Source organism: Ctenopharyngodon idella, chromosome 3 (assembly GCF_019924925.1).
Source record: "Ctenopharyngodon idella isolate HZGC_01 chromosome 3, HZGC01, whole genome shotgun sequence".
In the NCBI taxonomy this organism is placed as follows: domain Eukaryota; kingdom Metazoa; phylum Chordata; class Actinopteri; order Cypriniformes; family Xenocyprididae; genus Ctenopharyngodon; species Ctenopharyngodon idella.
Genome location: NC_067222.1, coordinates 33,594,725 through 33,612,223, shown reverse-complemented (window position 1 = coordinate 33,612,223; position 17,499 = coordinate 33,594,725). Strand labels below are relative to the sequence as shown.

General features: G+C 37.3%; 2 protein-coding genes across 2 annotated transcripts; one reads left to right on the top strand and one right to left on the bottom strand.

The window, feature by feature from the left end:
- Positions 1-813: 813 nt before the first annotated feature.
- psmd11a (proteasome 26S subunit, non-ATPase 11a) lies at positions 814-10,721 on the bottom strand. The gene is made up of 13 exons (XM_051887625.1): positions 10,557-10,721; positions 9,083-9,184; positions 8,741-8,937; positions 7,439-7,496; positions 7,130-7,324; positions 6,630-6,774; positions 6,466-6,526; positions 4,705-4,767; positions 3,555-3,680; positions 3,442-3,477; positions 3,202-3,253; positions 1,653-1,795; positions 814-1,549 (listed from the first exon to the last, which is right to left on the bottom strand). Exons 1-12 carry the CDS (start codon positions 10,642-10,644, stop codon positions 1,653-1,655), a joined length of 1,266 nt encoding a protein of 421 aa, XP_051743585.1. The 5' UTR covers positions 10,645-10,721; the 3' UTR covers positions 814-1,549.
- Positions 10,722-12,184: 1,463 nt separating this feature from the next.
- Positions 12,185-17,157, top strand: cdk5r1a (cyclin-dependent kinase 5, regulatory subunit 1a (p35)). Its single transcript, XM_051889601.1, has 2 exons — positions 12,185-12,782; positions 13,450-17,157. Exon 2 carries the CDS (start codon positions 13,487-13,489, stop codon positions 14,408-14,410), a length of 924 nt encoding a protein of 307 aa, XP_051745561.1. The 5' UTR covers positions 12,185-12,782; positions 13,450-13,486; the 3' UTR covers positions 14,411-17,157.
- Positions 17,158-17,499: the final 342 nt, after the last annotated feature.

Below are 17,499 nucleotides of genomic sequence, written 5' to 3'. Positions count from 1 at the left end.
GAATCGATTCTTTTGAACAGTTCATTCAGAGAACCGCTTCAAAAAACGAGTCAGTGGTTCTTTAAGTCATCTCGAAGTCAATGACATCCCAGCGTGGCATATTATATGCTATAAAACGTTTATATAAGCAATAAATCCATTAAACATTTAGCAAATATTGCAGATTGCTACTGTTGACAGTAAGGTGTCTTTATCGCAATTTCTTGCTCCTAGTTCAGATTGTTTCAGCCACGATTCAGCTTTTAAAAACGAATCCAGAATCCAAAATCATCTTAGTATTAAACTTCGAATCTGAATTATTTACATAAAAATACTTAAATTCATTTACATTTCAAAGATGAACATGTTTTTAAATTCCATTAAAAACAAAACCGACTTTGTATTAATGTTAATAAAACGGACATGCAAACAAGTAATACATTTTTCTTTTTCCCCCCCCATTAATCAAAACTATGTTCATACCAAATCAATTCAATCGGTTTATCTGTTCATTGTGAATGGGACATGAAATAAACTGATTCAATTAAAATAATTCAGGTTGTGAACTGGTGAAAAAAAAAATTGGTCCCAAACTATTGGTTCAGTGTTGGGCTGGTTGTGAATGGGTATTTCAGACCTCCATAATCAAGATTCAACAAACATCTTACTTGGTCATCTGCATATTAAGCTGTGAAAGGAAAAAATATTACACATTACTTTAATAGAGCACAAAATAAATAAATATTAAAATCATGACTCATTCAAATCCTCAAAACGTGCTAATCTGATGTTCTCTGTATCCTAGGATCTGGTACAGAAGCACTCAGAGTCATGTTCTCTTGGTGACTTTATTATGTTTTTTAGCGTTATAAAAAAAAGGGCAACAGCATGACAGGCCAGACAGAGGCGCTTGGCAACGATATGTACAAAGGAGGAGGAGGAGGGCAGGAATGCACAGGCCAGGGAATGACAACAGCTCAAAACCCCGTCCTGTTGACAGCATCTTATTAGAATTTTTCCGCCCCACATAAAAAGTCCAAGTATGCTGTCTGTACGAGAGGTAGGCCTGGAGCGAAGCCAGGGGCTTCCTTAGGGGAACGGGGTTTGGGCTAAAACCGTTCAATCAGTAATGCAGGGAATCTTGCTCAACACAATGGCCCCAGATTGGCAAGGGAACTGAATCATTCTCATATCAGCTTTGCTCTACGAGAGATCTATGTATATACATTTCAAATAAAGTTAGAATGCAGGTGAGTTTATTATTTTTTTTTTTTTTTGGAAGATTCCCTGATGGCCCATTAGGCACAGCCAAGATACAAAGAAATGCATTAACAGCAAAAAATAAAGTGAAAATAAAAAATGTGATCCCATAGTAATAGAAGTAGTTTGTCCTTTGAAGAAGGTGGTAAAAAATGTCCAAGTGAAAGCCAGAGAGGACAACAGCAGGAGTCAGTCCGTTTTTGGGGTGTTAGACCTTTTTTTTGACTTGCTATCTGCATCACATCCCTCTCCCCTTCCCCCAGAGTCCCCACACTGGCCATGCTCTCAGCTGCAGGGTCCAATGCTCAACCTGCACAAAAGGAAAAGCTGAGATCAGCCAAGTCATTTTTCAATGTAACGCCATGAGATGCAGCAATATTATGCACAAAGCACAACACAGAAAATGGACTTGCCTATGTCAATTTCTTGGCTTTGTTGTAGAGCGAGTCCACTACTTTGCTCATGTTCTGAATTGTTTCAAGGGCAGCTCCATATGTTTTGTCTACTGGAGGTTCGTCAAATACAATCAAGACACCTTCCCCTTGGTCAAGGATTCCTAAATGCAGTGAGAATAAGAGTTTTTGATAAGAATCATCATAAAATCACAGTGAAAATATTTGGAAGGAACACAAATGCTGATTTATAGTATATGCATAACATAATATTAATATATGCATGTTTATCTAGGACTGAGTACAAATTAGGGCTGTGCGATTCATTGTAATTTTGATTTTGGCTTCTAACAATTATGAAAACAAGATAATCGAGTTAAAAAAAAAAAAAAAAGTGCCACTGCCACATTCAGTGGTGCACATTCGTTCCTCCCCTAAGCCAAACTTAACATCCAAATCATCCGAATAAGTGAGTGTTGTAAAATGCAGTCTACTGTTGCTAAACTGTAGGACATGCCTGATAATATTAAACAGTGTCATCAAATGTCTTAAGTGAATGTAAACAGCCCAATATTACTGCTTGACAACAAACGACAAAGATAAAATCACTCACTGCTCTTGAAGGAATAACTTTTGTAGCTGTACAGTGAAGACTATGCAGTGTTATTTTACATTTGATTACTTTATTCAGTTTCTGTTGGAGGCTATTTGGTATCTGAATACCACTGAGTACATCTCACTGAAAAACTTAAAGCACTATTTATTTAATTTGTATTTATGTTCTGTTGTATTTATGTCCATTTTGTTTGTTCTTATTGTATTGCTGACAGTTTATTTATCTTCTGAAACTGTTTTGAGGATCTTTTACTTCGCTACATTAGTTATTAGTTTTTGCTGAAGTAGTCTATCGATAATTGTGAAATTTTACTGATATCTACAATGACTCAAATCATGAAATACTGTGATCATATCGTCCAATAATATTCATGTTAAATAATCATGATTTCAATACTGACCAAAATAATTGTGATTTTTACCATAATCGAGCAGCCCTAGTACAAATATAGATCAAAAACACACAGTGCAACCGACCAGTGAAGCCCAATTCCTGAAATGAATGACTCTTTTGAGCCAGTTCTTTTAATGGATAGTGATGAATTACCGATTTACTGATCAGTCCAAAACACTATGTACACTGTAAAACCTAAGTCAAATATACTAAATGAATCACTGGACTTAATAGACTCATGTTACTGAAAGAGATTTGTGTTAATTCAGTAAACTTAATAAAGTATACAAGATATTTAAGCAGTTTAATTTTAGATTAAGAAATATCCTTTTTAGCAGACTCAAATAAAAGTACTCAAACCAATATTTATAACTGAACAGTTTCTTCAAATTAACTCACAGGGTTTTACAGTGTACATTTCTAACTGAAAACATGAATTCTAATACACACATGAATCAGAATCAAATTAAAATCATAATCAAATCTATAAATGCATTGATACCCAGTCCTAAGTTTGACAGAAAACATATCAAGTAAAAGACAAGGATGATGGCATCATACCATGGAATTTCTGGTCTAAAATCATCTGTGACAGTTTCCTTTCAACATCCCCCTAATGAGATAATGGAAGAGCGATGTTAAAATTTGAGAACGGATACTTGAAACAAAAGTGCACACATTACTGACAAAGAATGGCAGCAAAAGCAACAGTAATTAAAATTAAAATCTGTTTGCCATTTAAATCTATACATATGAGGTTCAGAGGTGTTATTTGCAAATTAGAGAGTAAAAAGGCCTTACCTTGGAGAGTTTTATTAGCTCAGAAATGTGTTCAATCTGTTGGGATAGGAGAAAAATACATTATATACATTTAAGCATATATCAGTGCTCACTGAGGTAGAGCAGGGCATTACCTGCACTCTGGAGAAAGGCTCGATGACCCTTATGAGATTTTGTTCCAGCAGATTGTCATAGAGTTTGGTCAGGTGGGTGCTGATAATGGGGTCATCCTGCAGCTCAGCTTTGTATTCTTTTAAAGCCTGAATGCAGATCAAAGAGAAGGACATTAAATGTAAAAACTGCAGGTGGACTGAGAATGTAGTGTAACCCAGGGTGAAAATAAGTATAATTATAATTGAGACCAAGACGCTGTCTTGTTAACTTTGTTTATTTTTATATTTCTTTCCAGTTCTGTCAAAGGGGGCATATACATTGTTATTGTTATCTAACATCCAAGTTGTATCCAATTTATTTGGAAATGTTGTATATACACTCACCTGCATTATTGTGGCCAATCCAGAATTAGAACCGGGGTGATGTGAGAAGGGGAGGGCGGGAGACGAGAGGAAGAAGAGCACATGGAAAACATATATTAGAATTAGCAATATATGACTAACATATTGTTTAAACTTTATTCTATAGGTTAGGGTGACTAACCCTTGCAAACTATCAGGATATGTTTTACAACGCTGAATAGAACTTTGGCTAGAAGTCTGATTCAGTGGGTGATGATAGCGGTTTGAGTTACTGGAACACTCAAACTTACTTCAGCAAAGAGGGAAAATTCAGAGGAGCATGATCCTATACTGGCGAGGCTGGAACAGGACTGAGATTGTGGATGTGATTGCCTATTTGTTTAATTTTTTGCTCTTAGGAGTGAAGCAGCAAATTGTTTTAAGCTGAAAACGATCATTTCAGGCCTGCAACATTGGCTCTGGCATTTACATTATTTGTTTAGGTTATCTGCTGGATACTTGTTTTGATTTGTTCAACATTGAACAATGTAAACTTTACTGTGACTTACTGTCAATCAGTATATGCGTGTTTATTATTTTACTGATAATTAGTATAGACTTTAATTCTTGTCATTTCTATTTTTTCCCATTTACATTTCATTCACTGTAGAGAGTTTAATCTGAACAAGCCAGTATCCAGATTAGTTTGAAAACCCTTGTAACACAAATTGGAACATTTTAATAAAGTCAAAGAAAGAGGTTAGTCTCCCCCATAAGAGTTCTTCTGGGGGCGCAACAGTAGAAACATAAGCCAAGGCATCTGACCCACCTTCTCAAAGTCTGCAAGTGATCTGTTCTTGCTTGCTTGGGCCACACATTTAAGTGCATCTGTCTGAAGAAAGAGAGAGACAGGACGAGTTAATCCACATAATCCTCCAACGACAGACACAACTGAAAAACATCACTTTGTCAAGCAGCACACAGGGTCAAGTGTTGTGGCTGAGAGGTCATATAAAAATGGAAGTGGTTGAACACTATGAAATGTGTGCTGCAATCTGGGATAAAATTTTAATATTGGTTTAAGTACCAGCGAAGTCATCAGGCTCTCTCAGAAACATGTTCCAACACAGGCTGAGATTTAATCCGCAACTTTAAATGTACACATTACCTTTCAAAGGTTTGGGGTCAGTAAGATTTTTAAAAATATTTTTGACAAAAGTCTCTTATGCTCATTTACTTGATCAAAAATACAGTAAAAACAAAAATATTGTGAGATATTATTACAATTTAAAATAACTTTTATATTTTAAAATGTAATTTATTCCTGTAATGTCAAAGCTGAATTTTCAGCATCATTACTCCAATCTTCAGTGTCACATGATCCTTCGAAAATCATTCTAATATGCTGATTTGCTGTTCAATAAACTTTTCTAATTATCATGAATGCTGAAAACAGTTGTGCTGCTTAATATTTTTGTGGAACTGTGATGCATTTTGCAGGACTCTTTGATGAATAGAAGTTCATAAGAACAGAATTTATTTGAAATAGAAAACTTTTGTAACAATATAAATGTCTTTACTGTCACTTTTGATCAATTAAAAGCACCCTTGCTGAATTAATGTATTAACTGCTTTCAAAAACAAAATCTTACTGACCCTAACAGGGCTCCAGAGTAACATTTGGTTCTACAGATGGTGGCACCAGCACCTTATTTGGTAGCTGTGGGGGGTATTTTTAATCATAAAATTGCTATTGTTTTGGTTTAACAAGTGCAGTAACTAATAATATTACATGTTTCTTGGAAATGCTCACGACACTAAAGCACAGAGCTTGAATTGAGATGCAGATAAAATTAACTTTTATTAACAACAGTAACATGTAAAACCCTAATTTGTATAGTCTAAAATGTAATTTTTTTTTTAATTTTTGGTCATCACATTAAAAATAACATTTAAATTGGATAATATGTAGAGCTTTAAAGTCCTGGAAAAATGTGAAACACTCGAAAGTCTTTGAAAAGTGCTTGAATTTTACTCTCAAAAGGTTGTGTGAACCCTGAAATGAACAATGTAAAAACATTTGACTATTTCTGCCACAATACCATGGTTACAGTTAGTAATCCATGGCGAATGTTGGTGATTTGGACTGAAAAGCCTTCTATAATTTGTTTGTTCATGGCACAATGTTTCACCTGGTTTCCACATCAGTGCTGTTTGATCTGAGATCTATGGTTTACAGAATTCTGCACTGAATTTGAATGCTTATCACTAGGTCTTGCAGCTATGTTAGTTATACTGCGCCAAATTAAAATGCTTTCTAAGTGGATCTGCCAGCGCTGTGTAGTAACAGTGTTGAGTCTCAAACTAGTACTACACTCATTTTGGCACACTTTTACTTAATAACAGAAGGCTTTAACCTTTCATATTATAGCAATAATGCTTATTGTAATAATGCATAACAATGCAGCACAATACTATAATGTACAACATCATTATGTGATCTTAGCTGCTAACTATATTTTTGCAGAGGTCATTGGAAAAACTACACCATGAGATTGAATGACCAAGACCCTTCAGCTCAAACATATACCTGTCTGCCAGCATATCTGAGGGCAAGTTTTCCACTGATCAGGCCCTGCACATCCTCTGGCCTGCAAAGATAAAGATATACAGGTTTAACATGTTCAATATCTAAGTTTATTGAAGAAAGAAAAAAAGGAAAAGTGAGAGACACTTGAAAAAGCCAAGACTCACGAGTTCAGCATGATCTTGCAAAGGAGCATGTACTTAAGTGCAGTGATGGCCCGGGGACTGTCAATAGAATCATAGCCTTCAAAAGCCTCATAAAAGTATGAATACGCCGTTTTCCAGTCCTTCTCCTCAGCAGCATGAATAATGCCTTCAAGGGAAAAAGAGGATGTGATGCATTCAGTACAGTAACTTAAGTGAGATATCTCCAATACTAGCTCCAAAATTTCTTCAAAAACAAATCATCTGGTAAATCACGATAGTGCTCACAATCTATTTTTCCTACACTTCTTTAGGATAAGTAATGCAGATCAGTACTCATTAAGCATTTGCATGAAAATGGCTCAGTACAGTTAAGGCAGGATGAAGTCTGGCTGTTAATACTTTTGAGGCTGAGAACATGCAAACGGTTTCTATCAATGCATGTGAATGTCTCACTGTGTGCAGTCATAATACAGTACAAACAAATATGTTCTGACTGGCTGCGATTGTATCAAGAAACATACCTGACTGCATATCTAGAGCAGCCTGCAGCTTTGGGGGGCAGTAGATGGCGTTTGCTGTGGTCCTGGCAGAGGTCAGAGCTGCTCTGGCCTTGGGCAAGTTGCTTAATGCATGATACGTCTTGCTCTCCAGCAGCTGGAGCTCCACCAGCAGAGCTTTATCATCCATCTTCTTCAGCTCTTGCAGGAGCTGAGAGCCTGATTAACAAGAAAGAAAAAGACAGTGGTTATAGACCGCAAATACATCTCCCAAGCTTAAGAATATTAATGACACAATGTCAAATACAAGGAATGATCTTGTCAAGGACTCACCAAGATGCAGAGCCTCTTGATAACGTTTGGTGTCAAAATACAAAGAGACCAGACGGGCCTAAAGGATTGAAGTAACACATAAGAAATCATTGAATTAGCATAATTTTAATACTGATCATAACAACAAAGATAGCTTATAAGGCAAGCCAGGCAGCAAAAAAATGATCTTTTGGTGTATTCCAACTGAATCCCATTAAGCTTTTTTCTGTTTAAAAGTTTGGGATAAGTAAGATTTTTTTTTTTAAAGAAATTAATTTGTCCATTCAGCAAGGCCGCATTAAATTAGTGTTAGTTCACCCAAAAATGAAATTTCTGTCATTAATTACTCACTCTCATGTCGTTCCACACCCGTAAGACCTTCGTTTATCTTCAGAACACATAAGATATTTTTGATGAAATCCAAGAGGTTTTTTATCCCCCACAGAAAGCAACAAAATTACCACATTCAAGGTCCAGAGAAGTAGTAAAGACATTGTTAAAATAGTCAGCGTGACTACAGTGGTTCAAACTTTTTTTTACATTTACATTTTGTGCACAAAAACAAAACAAAAATAATGACTTTATTCAATAACTTCCTTTCTACCCTGTCAGTCTGCTATACCGTTTACATTGTAGACACAGTACAGAGCTTCCGTGTTCTACGTCAGAATGCTGGCACTGGTCATGTGAGCAGCACGACACATGCGTGCGATGCTGACGCAGGAGCAAACCAATAATGAGTCGCCATTCTGACGTAAACACTGAAGTGCTGCAATGTGTCTACAACGTAGCTGCACAGCACATTGACAAGGTAGAGAGGAAATTGTTGAATAAAGTTGTTATTTTTGCGCAAAAAATGAATTCTTGTCGCTTCGTAATATTAAGGTTGAACCACTGCAGTCACTTTGACTATTTTAACAATGTCTTTACTACTTTTCTGGACCTTGACTGTGAAAATTTTGTTGCTTTCTATGGGAGATAAAAAGTCAGATTTCATCAAAAATATCTTAACTTGTGGTATGGAACGACATGAGGGTGAGTAATTAATGACAGAATTTGTATTTCTGGGTGAACTAACCCTTTAAAAGCGAAAGTAAAGATTTATAATGTTACAAAAGATTTCTATTTTACATAAAAGCTGGTCTTTTGAACTTTTGAACAAAGAATAATGAGTAAACCTTGGTAGAAATATTAATAACATACTGTCCCAGCACAACATAAACCAAAAAGTTACAGTGTGCACCTTCTAGGGGGGGGAACCTAACCCTACATATGAGCAACAGTAATGGTGATGTTTGCAAGCCTCTAATTTACAAAACTCACCTCCAGGGCCTGTCGTAGAAAGGTCCTCTTCTCTGATTTGGCCCATTCAATGCACTCCAAACATAATTCAACCTCCTGACCAGTAGCTGCCTCCATGTCCAAAAACATATCGAGCAAAGAGCGCACCAACCGTGCCGCCTTTGCTTTGCTGATGGAGTTCAGGAACGGTCTGACATACTTCAGCAGACCTCCCAATTCTGCAAAGGAACAATTTATGGAGTTATTAAGCTTGAGGAAAATGACAGCTGAAAAAGTAGTGGCCTTCAGGACCATCAGACAATGATGATGATTGAGACATTAACGTGTGTTTATACTGACAACCCATTAGTTAAAGATCTTTACCAGCAGCTTGTCCAGTCTTGGCCAGCAGTCCGCCCAGCTCCAAAATACTCTGTTCTTTGACACGCACAGCCTCTTCGTCATTGTCTTGGATGTCTCGTTTGACTGTAAATGTGGACAGAAGAGTTCATTTTGCTGTTAAATATTATTATTTACAGCCCAAATGTACCATTTAAACTTCATCATCCTCGACCAGATTATTAGCTACACTGGTGGGCTTCAACAGTTGTTGACAATGCCAAAGGAACATGAAAACCTTATTAAAACATAAAGAGACTAAATTTGTGTGTAATATTGATTATAGGCACGTTTTATTTACATGAATGTAGTTTCCTTAAAGTTGCTCCATACTTAAAGTTATGTGGCATTTAAAAATAATCTGAAAAATTCAATCCTTAAAGCAGCTGAAAAAAAAAAAAAAAAAAAAGTTTTAAATCTCTCTCTAAATTACTTCATTAACTCCCCTTATGCGTGTAATTTATGTTACAGTGAGCTTTTACTAACTTTTTCTTCTTGAAATATAAAATGTATTTATTTTCTATTGGATGCTTTTTGGATTAATTGTTTTTAAAAAGAGTTTATTTTAAAAGGATGAATAAAAGTAAAAACAAAAAAACTTGTCATTCTGCAGCGGATAATCAAAAAATGGCGTGGCATGCTATCAAATTATCCGTGACAAACGCACACATATCAAACTTGACGCCAAACAAAACTTACTGACGCTGTCATATTATAGCATAACCGAACGATAAGGGGAGTAAAAGGTCTATGACCACTGACCGTAATTTTAAAGAACCGGTCAGTCATGCTTTAATGACTCAAATCTGCCATGATTCAGTTACAATGACATTTTTCAGACTTTTCTTGACATTAACTGCCTTTACACTATGATCATTCAAACACGTCAAAAGCAGCTAAGGAATGTCACTAGCTAGCGAAGCTAATTCAGTGGTCATGAAAGTTCAAGCAGTTCCTTTGAACATCATTTAAGAAACTTCAGTCATTTCTCTAATTGTACACAATTCACCACAATTAGGACGCAGAAATCACGTATTAAACATAAAAAGAATATTTATCCGTGTTTTCCAAACATATACAGATCTCTACACAGAGATTCGCGTTCATTGAGAACTGAAGCTAGCTGATTGGCTAACTGCTTCCACGGGTGGCAGGTCACTGAACATTGTTTTTTCCAACACTACAGGCTACAAGTAATAAAAATAAATTTGAAGACAAAGTTTAAAAGAGCGCACCGGCTCGTCTGTAAAGTTAACAGTCAATAAGAGCACAGTGTATTTATTCAGCTAAAGGCTTTCTCACGCCTGTCACAGTGAGTCAGCAGCATGAAACCGGCTAACACATTTAGCTACTGTTCTACAAATCGCAATGAAGAACATGATCCGTGTGTTAAAAGCACAGCTCCTTCAGCTAAAATCACACAAGCGGTTCAAAAGCCAGCGGAGCAGGAGAAGCTTACCGATAGCATGTAAAATGTCAATGGACGCATTCCGATCCGTACTGAGCAACGACTGAGCTCTCTGAAACTCTACCGCCGCAGCCGCCATCTTCCCAATTCACCAATTGCCTGATTCACATAACAATCATCACTGAGCACGCTACCGGAAGCGCCACTGAGGCACGCTGGGAGATTGAGTTCTTAGAGACAGCAGGCTGTATGACTCACTCCAGGATACCAAGTCCTGGCCATTTCATGTAAACTGTCTTGAATGCTGTAAATAACTGATTTTGGAGAATTTATTTACATTATTCATCTATCACCATATAGCCTGATGGATGGATGGATGGATGGATAGATAGATAGATAGATAGATAGATAGATAGATAGATAGATAGATAGATAGATAGATAGATAGATAGATAGGTTGTATGATACTACAAAAGCCATAGGCCACAAAGAGCTTACGAAACATCAACAGGATTTCATTGTTGGAAGGTATCACTCAGAGTACTACAAATACATCCAAGGCATGATATAGATATTTACCATAGAACATCAACAAGCGGAGAAAGTATGGCACAACAGTGGCATTATCAAGAACAGGTTTCTCCAAAAATTGATGAGAAGAGCCCAGACCTGAATTCTATAGAAAATCTGTGGGTGGACCGGAGGATAGCTGTGTACAGGAGGTGCCCTTGCAATTGAACAGATCTGGAATGTTTTCGCATAGAAGAGTGGGAAAATATTCCAAAGTCAAGATACATGATGTGGCAAGCTGATAGACTCCCATCCAAACAGACTTGGGTGCTGTAATATAAAAGTATTAGTCAGGGGCATGCACACTTTTGCAATTAATTATTCCAAGTTTTCTCTGAAACATCATCCCCTTGGAATTCTAAGGTTCTATCTGCATTCTGATCAGTTTCGAGATTGAGCTTCAAAGTTTTTGCATTCCGTTCAACGGTGTAGAATTTTTGTATTCTAAATAAAGTCCCTAAATGTAGCCTACTCTACATTACCAAAAACATTACATAATGTAAATAAATTGTCACAGAATAAGAAAATGTGAATAACTCAATTTTGACAAAAATGTCAGATAGAATTCCAAGGGACGATATGTCACTTTGGCATTGTATAGGTGCAAGATGAAAACGTTCCGATATGATTTATCTTTGTTTCATTTTTTACATCACAAAAAACAGCTGTTTTAACAAGGGTGTGTGGACTTTTTATATCCACCTTTATTTGATCTGAAGTGCTCTTTCATCAATGACTTGAGAATGAGATGAGCTTAAAGATATCAACATAAAAGAGTGCAACTGCAAAACACTCAGATTGGTGAGAAAAAGTGAGAGCAGGATGATTGGATAAGCATGAGAGATTGAGAGAGAGTGTGGGTGGGTGTGAGAGGGGGGATGGGGTTGCCCATTCATGTCACTGCGCCACTGAGGTCTACAAAGCCTCGGCGACGTTACTGCACATCAGGATTTAAGTTAATCTGTCTCGAGCGTTTTGTGTGGCACTTTCCACACTCTCTGGATCTTGATTAAAGGTTGCAATCTGCCAACAGCTGGCATGTCATGCAAAGACAGGGCGTCTTATGTTAAAAAGTCTACCTTTCATGTTCAAGCTTATAATAATAGATGCTGGTGTTGTGGAGAGCGATTTCAGAGCACACATGGACAGATAACTAGAGGGAGCTCAGCCACTGCCAAGTTCCCACCCATCCTACAGCATCACCAAGAGAGAGCACCAAAGCCTTCTCTCTCTAAAAAATAGCGGTCAATGAACGCAATTCATGTAATTTACTTAAGGATTAGTCTGATGCGGACTTTTATTTTTAAGCCTTTCCAGTTGTATTTAAGCCTAGCCTGTTATTCACCCGCCTGCGCAGTTCAACAAGAAGATCACAGACGGGCAGATGTGAAACAGACCCGAGATTTATTGTTATGAAAGAGAGAAACAACAGAATTGCCATGTATCGAGGGTTTATGTGGGAAGACGTGGCATGCATCCTGGGAAGTAACCTTAGCAACCGGAGAATCCTGAACACCCTGCATAGTTGCTTTACGTAGAAGCATTATTTCATCGCTGACGTCCCATTTTCAGCACCTTGGACAACGACGAGCACGTTTCACAGTGCGACACTGAGAAAAAGCGGGATAATCGACGGATATTTCTATATTTACCAATTCTTCTTCTTCTGTATCTACATTTATCATCGCGAGGAAGACGTATTGATTAGTAAGTAACCAACATTTATGAGATTATAACCTATACTGAATCAAATTATCTTTATTTCAAAAACGCTTTTATATGGTGTTGCTCTTTATAGTTTACAAAATGTGAAAAACTCAATTGTACTGTCCACACGAGCCAGTCGTTATAAAGATGCTATCTTGATTTACGACAGCTCATTTTGTCTGAAGCGAGATGTTCTCATTTCCTCGTGTTGACCCATTAAATATTTTAAATAGCTTGATAAATTATGAGTTCATAAACGACTTAAAGCTTAAATTTAGTAATATTCAAGCCAGCTAACCATTTCCAACTCGCACCGAGAGGTATTTTTATTTACAAATGGATATGAATGTGTTTACATTCTAGCCTTCCATTTTGAAGCTAAGATGGATGCTTTCGCATATTCTGCTGAATCGCATACCAGCGGTTCAGTTCATTAAAACAGGGCTGTGTATTATGTAGGCTATATGTCTAAAAAAACATACGTTTTTCCTATAGCCTACATATTATAGAATATATATACATAGAGAGAGGGAGAGAGAGAAATTCATATATGTTTTGCATGTGTGTGTATGTTGTGTTTAAATGGTGATGGTGGTTTCATTGCTTATATAGATGAAATACTATTCTATCACTAAACATTCATATTATTTATCTATTTTATGGCCAGATTCCATATCTAAAGACACTGTCATAATCAAGGCAAGATGGGAACTGTTCTCTCAGTCTCCCCGAGTTATCGAAAGGGAGGCCTATTTGATGAAATACCACCCCCACTGGCACATTATACAGCTGTGCAAAACAGTAAAAACGCCAAGGACAAGAGCCTGAAACGGCAGTCGCTCATCAATGTCCTGCCGTGGAAGCGCATCGTGGCGGCTTCGGCCAAGAGGAAAGGCTCTAAGAAGCTGGCGTCTGGCGACAGTCAAGATGAAGAGAGCGTGGGCACCCTCAACAGCCAAAACCTGAAGAAGTCCCAGTCCTGTGCCAATCTCTCCGGCTTCACTCAGGAGCCGGCCGTGAGCTCCATACCCACGTCGAAAACTACGGCCAATGTGGCCTCCACCACGAAGAGGACCTCGATCACTGGATCGGTGGGTCAGGCGACCAACGCTGGCACACCCAAAAGAGTGATCGTGCAGGCTTCCACCAGCGAGCTTCTGAGAAGTCTGGGCGAGTTCCTGTGCCGACGCTGCTACCGACTGAAACGCCTCTCTCCGGCCGACCCTGTTCTGTGGCTGCGCAGCGTGGACCGGTCCCTCCTGCTGCAGGGTTGGCAGGACCAGGGATTCATCACCCCAGCTAACGTGGTCTTCCTCTATATGCTGTGCCGCGAGGTCATTACGGGCGAGGTGTCCAGCGAGCGCGAGCTGCAGGCCGAGCTGCTCACTTGCCTCTACCTGTCCTACTCCTACATGGGAAACGAGATTTCCTACCCGCTCAAACCCTTCCTGGTGGAGACAGATAAGGATGCCTTTTGGAATCGCAGTCTGGCGATCATCAACCGCATGAGTAGCAAAATGCTCCAGCTTAACTCTGACCCGCACTACTTCACGCAGGTTTTCGCTGACCTGAAAAACGAAAGTCAAAAGGAGGAGGAGAGCCGGATACTTATCGGCCTGGATCGATAAGTTAGCCGTTTGTGCATAAACAGAAAAAAAAAACTGTGCATAAAAAGGTTTTGTGTACAGAAACAAAACAAAAACTTTAGTGTTATTATTAGTATTAAAAAGCATAGATTTTTGAAGCTTATTTGTAGCAATGAATGCGATTGGATCAGCCATTTGAAACCCTTAGGTCTGACCAAGATGCAGGACAACTCCTTGCCAGCCAACAGTGTGTTCTTTGATTAGTCGTGTGGCGTTTCGGAGGGCAATGAATCAACTGCAGGATATTCCCGACCGGGCAGCATGTTGACCTTTCCAAGTGATTCCATCCATACACAAACATTAGCAGCAGACTTTATGACTCCCAATAAAAAAAATGCTTCTCGACTCACAATAAAGACTGAACGAGCTCAGTTTGTGCTACAGTTTAGTAGTAGTTGAAAACGAGAGCCAAGTTAGCAACACTTTCAAAATTATTCAAACCAAAGACTCTAGTTTGACATTCACATAAATCCTAGACAGATATATGAGGACCATGAACTGCTGCTCTTGCATGGCATCACTTTTTCAACATGTTATGTTTGTTTAGCATATCTTAGTGGCCTTCAAGAAGGTCTGGGTCTTAAACTGCTGCAGATTCAAGGCCATTTGATGAGGTGATCTGTACAAACGTACATCAGTTGTTGTTAATGACATTCTATATTGAGGAAATCGATGATGATTTATGTGCTAAAAAGATTTGTGATGAAGGACCGACCACACTGCTTCCAACAGAACAGAAACTTTCACCTCGAGAAGGAGACCGTTTTCCATGTTGCGCCACCTATTGTCATCGTGAAAAGAACTGAAATCTCCAATGGGGAACAAACAAATAGAGCGCGGTTTTATGTATTTTCAGCAGCGAGTACTGTATGTTCTTATACGGGTGTTAATGCATGCTTCTTGACCAACCACACACTTTTTAAAAGATTTTTGTTTTATGATTTGATGGTCACAATTTTTATATGATGTTCTTTTGGACAGTGTTCCAAAAAAGATGTGCCATAAAAGTTATAAAATTCAGCAAGAAGTACACTAAGCTTTTGTAGCCTTCTCATTAGGAAAGGGATATTTTTGAAAGAGCAAAGGAGAAGAGACATTATGGAAAGACTTGAGCTGGAGACATACAATGTTACAAATATTTTGTTTAAAAAAGAAGAAAGTAAATTGCTTATATTATTAGAAACTTGCCATTGCTTTCAGTCCATTATAGGTCCAGAATAGTATTTTCATAATAATTATACATAAAAACAAAACCCTACAGTTATTTTAAATACACAAAATGCCCTCAAATACATATCAAACATAAAAATGCTAAAAGATGCTGCAAAACAAAATAGTGCAAGGGTCATGTGCAAAATAAACTATGAATAATGTTACGTTACAGTTTTAAGTCAATCTGTTGAAAGAAAGCACTTACAAACATGTTAATTTTGCCCATCAAGCTTCTTTGTTATCTTCTTTTCTCTTTATTTTATGCTATCTTACAAAATGTGAGAAGACAGCAGATTTGATTTATGCACAGTTTTTCTTCTGTTAAACTGTACGACACATTGCAAACCAGATATGTTGCCGATGAGACGTTTTGAAGTGATGTAATTAGTAATCATCTTGAGAACGAGGTGCTGTCCTTCCTGTGAATGAGAGATATTCATCAGCATTTCTCGATACATTGTTTGCTCACTATTCAAGCTTTAGTGTGTGACTTGAGGACAAGCACAGTTTTTGTTAAAGATGATCAACAGTGATGAAGGAGGGGGATTTAAAGCAGTTCACAGGTGTAATATTAACATTTACAAAGAGGCTGATTTGTGAGAGTCTTAAGAGGCCTCAATAAAAAAAAGTACAGCAGCTTTTCAATATGCAAATGATGACATACTGATGACATACTAAGATTAGTTACCTGGACACACACAAACTGATCAAATCAACTCAGATGGCAGGTCATCTGTGACCTGATTGCACTACGTTTAGCAATATGCACAACTGAAGTTTAAAGATCAATGACAGACAAAAGCTAACAGACAACAGTCTTTAACTCCATTTATTTGTCTTTTGTCTGTTAAAAAGTTTTTTTTTTTCTGTTTCTATATCATTTACACACAAGACTATATACATATTTCTGATCATTTGCTAGTGACAACGCATTCACATTTATCCCCCATATTTTGTGTCTGGCCTCATTCTGATTAAACACTGATGGTGCTAATAATGCAAAGATCACGTTTTACCCATAGCAAGACCGTTCTCATTGGTTAGCTGAATGTAGTGAGGTTTTGTACATAGGGCAAAAAGACTGTACATGCATTGATGCTACTATAACAAATGGCTCCATTGGTAGATGGGATACTGGATGTGATGATAACTGACAGTAAAGGTTTGGAGGAGGACCATACAGCAACTTTGTTCTTGTCATAGATAGCCTAATAAAACAGGCAAAATTGTGTTATTATGTTTCATACAATTTTTGTGGTTGATGTAACAATCTTCAACAAGAAAAAAAAAAACTGTATAGCAACAAGAGACTGAAATACGAATTTCTCTTTTCTTTATGTTTCACGTTGTGTGAATTTTGTTGATCAAAATGAAACAAAAATGAGTAACTATGATATATTTAAAGAAGCAATCTGTTACAGTATATGGGTGTGTATGAATGTGAGTTTGTGCAATGACTTTGGTCAACTCTTCTATCTACTTTATATAAAAATGTGCATTTGCAAGCAAAATATTGATTATGTGTCTTTGTTTATTTTTTTATATGCCTGATATACATGCACAACAAACTGATTCCAAATTACATGACAAAACTTGTAGTTAGTAATTTAGATTACTTTTGATTACCTAATCTGTTTATCACATTGATTTGAAAAGGATAATCTTGTACCATATTTATATAAAAAATACAAAGAGAAAGAAAATATATTCCATTTTATGTTATAAACAACATGAAGTGCATTAAATATTACATTACATCAGGGTTTTCCAGAATAAGGTTCATGAAGAAACTGCAGGGCTTCGTGAGGTTAACGAAAAGCTATTAAGTAGGCTAATTAAATCTTAAAAATTAAAATAAA

What these genes read in the sequence shown, in the direction of transcription:
- psmd11a (XM_051887625.1), bottom strand. Translation starts at nt 10,644, where the DNA reads ATGGCGGCTGCGGCGGTAGAGTTTCAGAGAGCTCAGTCGTTGCTCAGT. An exon ending in CAAGACTGGACAAGCTGCTG is followed by an intron (nt 8,938 to 9,082) that starts GTAAAGATCTTT and finishes GTTCCTTTGCAG; the next exon opens with AATTGGGAGGTCTGCTGAAG. An exon ending in TTCTACGACAGGCCCTGGAG is followed by an intron (nt 7,497 to 8,740) that starts GTGAGTTTTGTA and finishes TCAATCCTTTAG; the next exon opens with GCCCGTCTGGTCTCTTTGTA.
- cdk5r1a (XM_051889601.1), top strand. Translation starts at nt 13,487, where the DNA reads ATGGGAACTGTTCTCTCAGTCTCCCCGAGTTATCGAAAGGGAGGCCTA.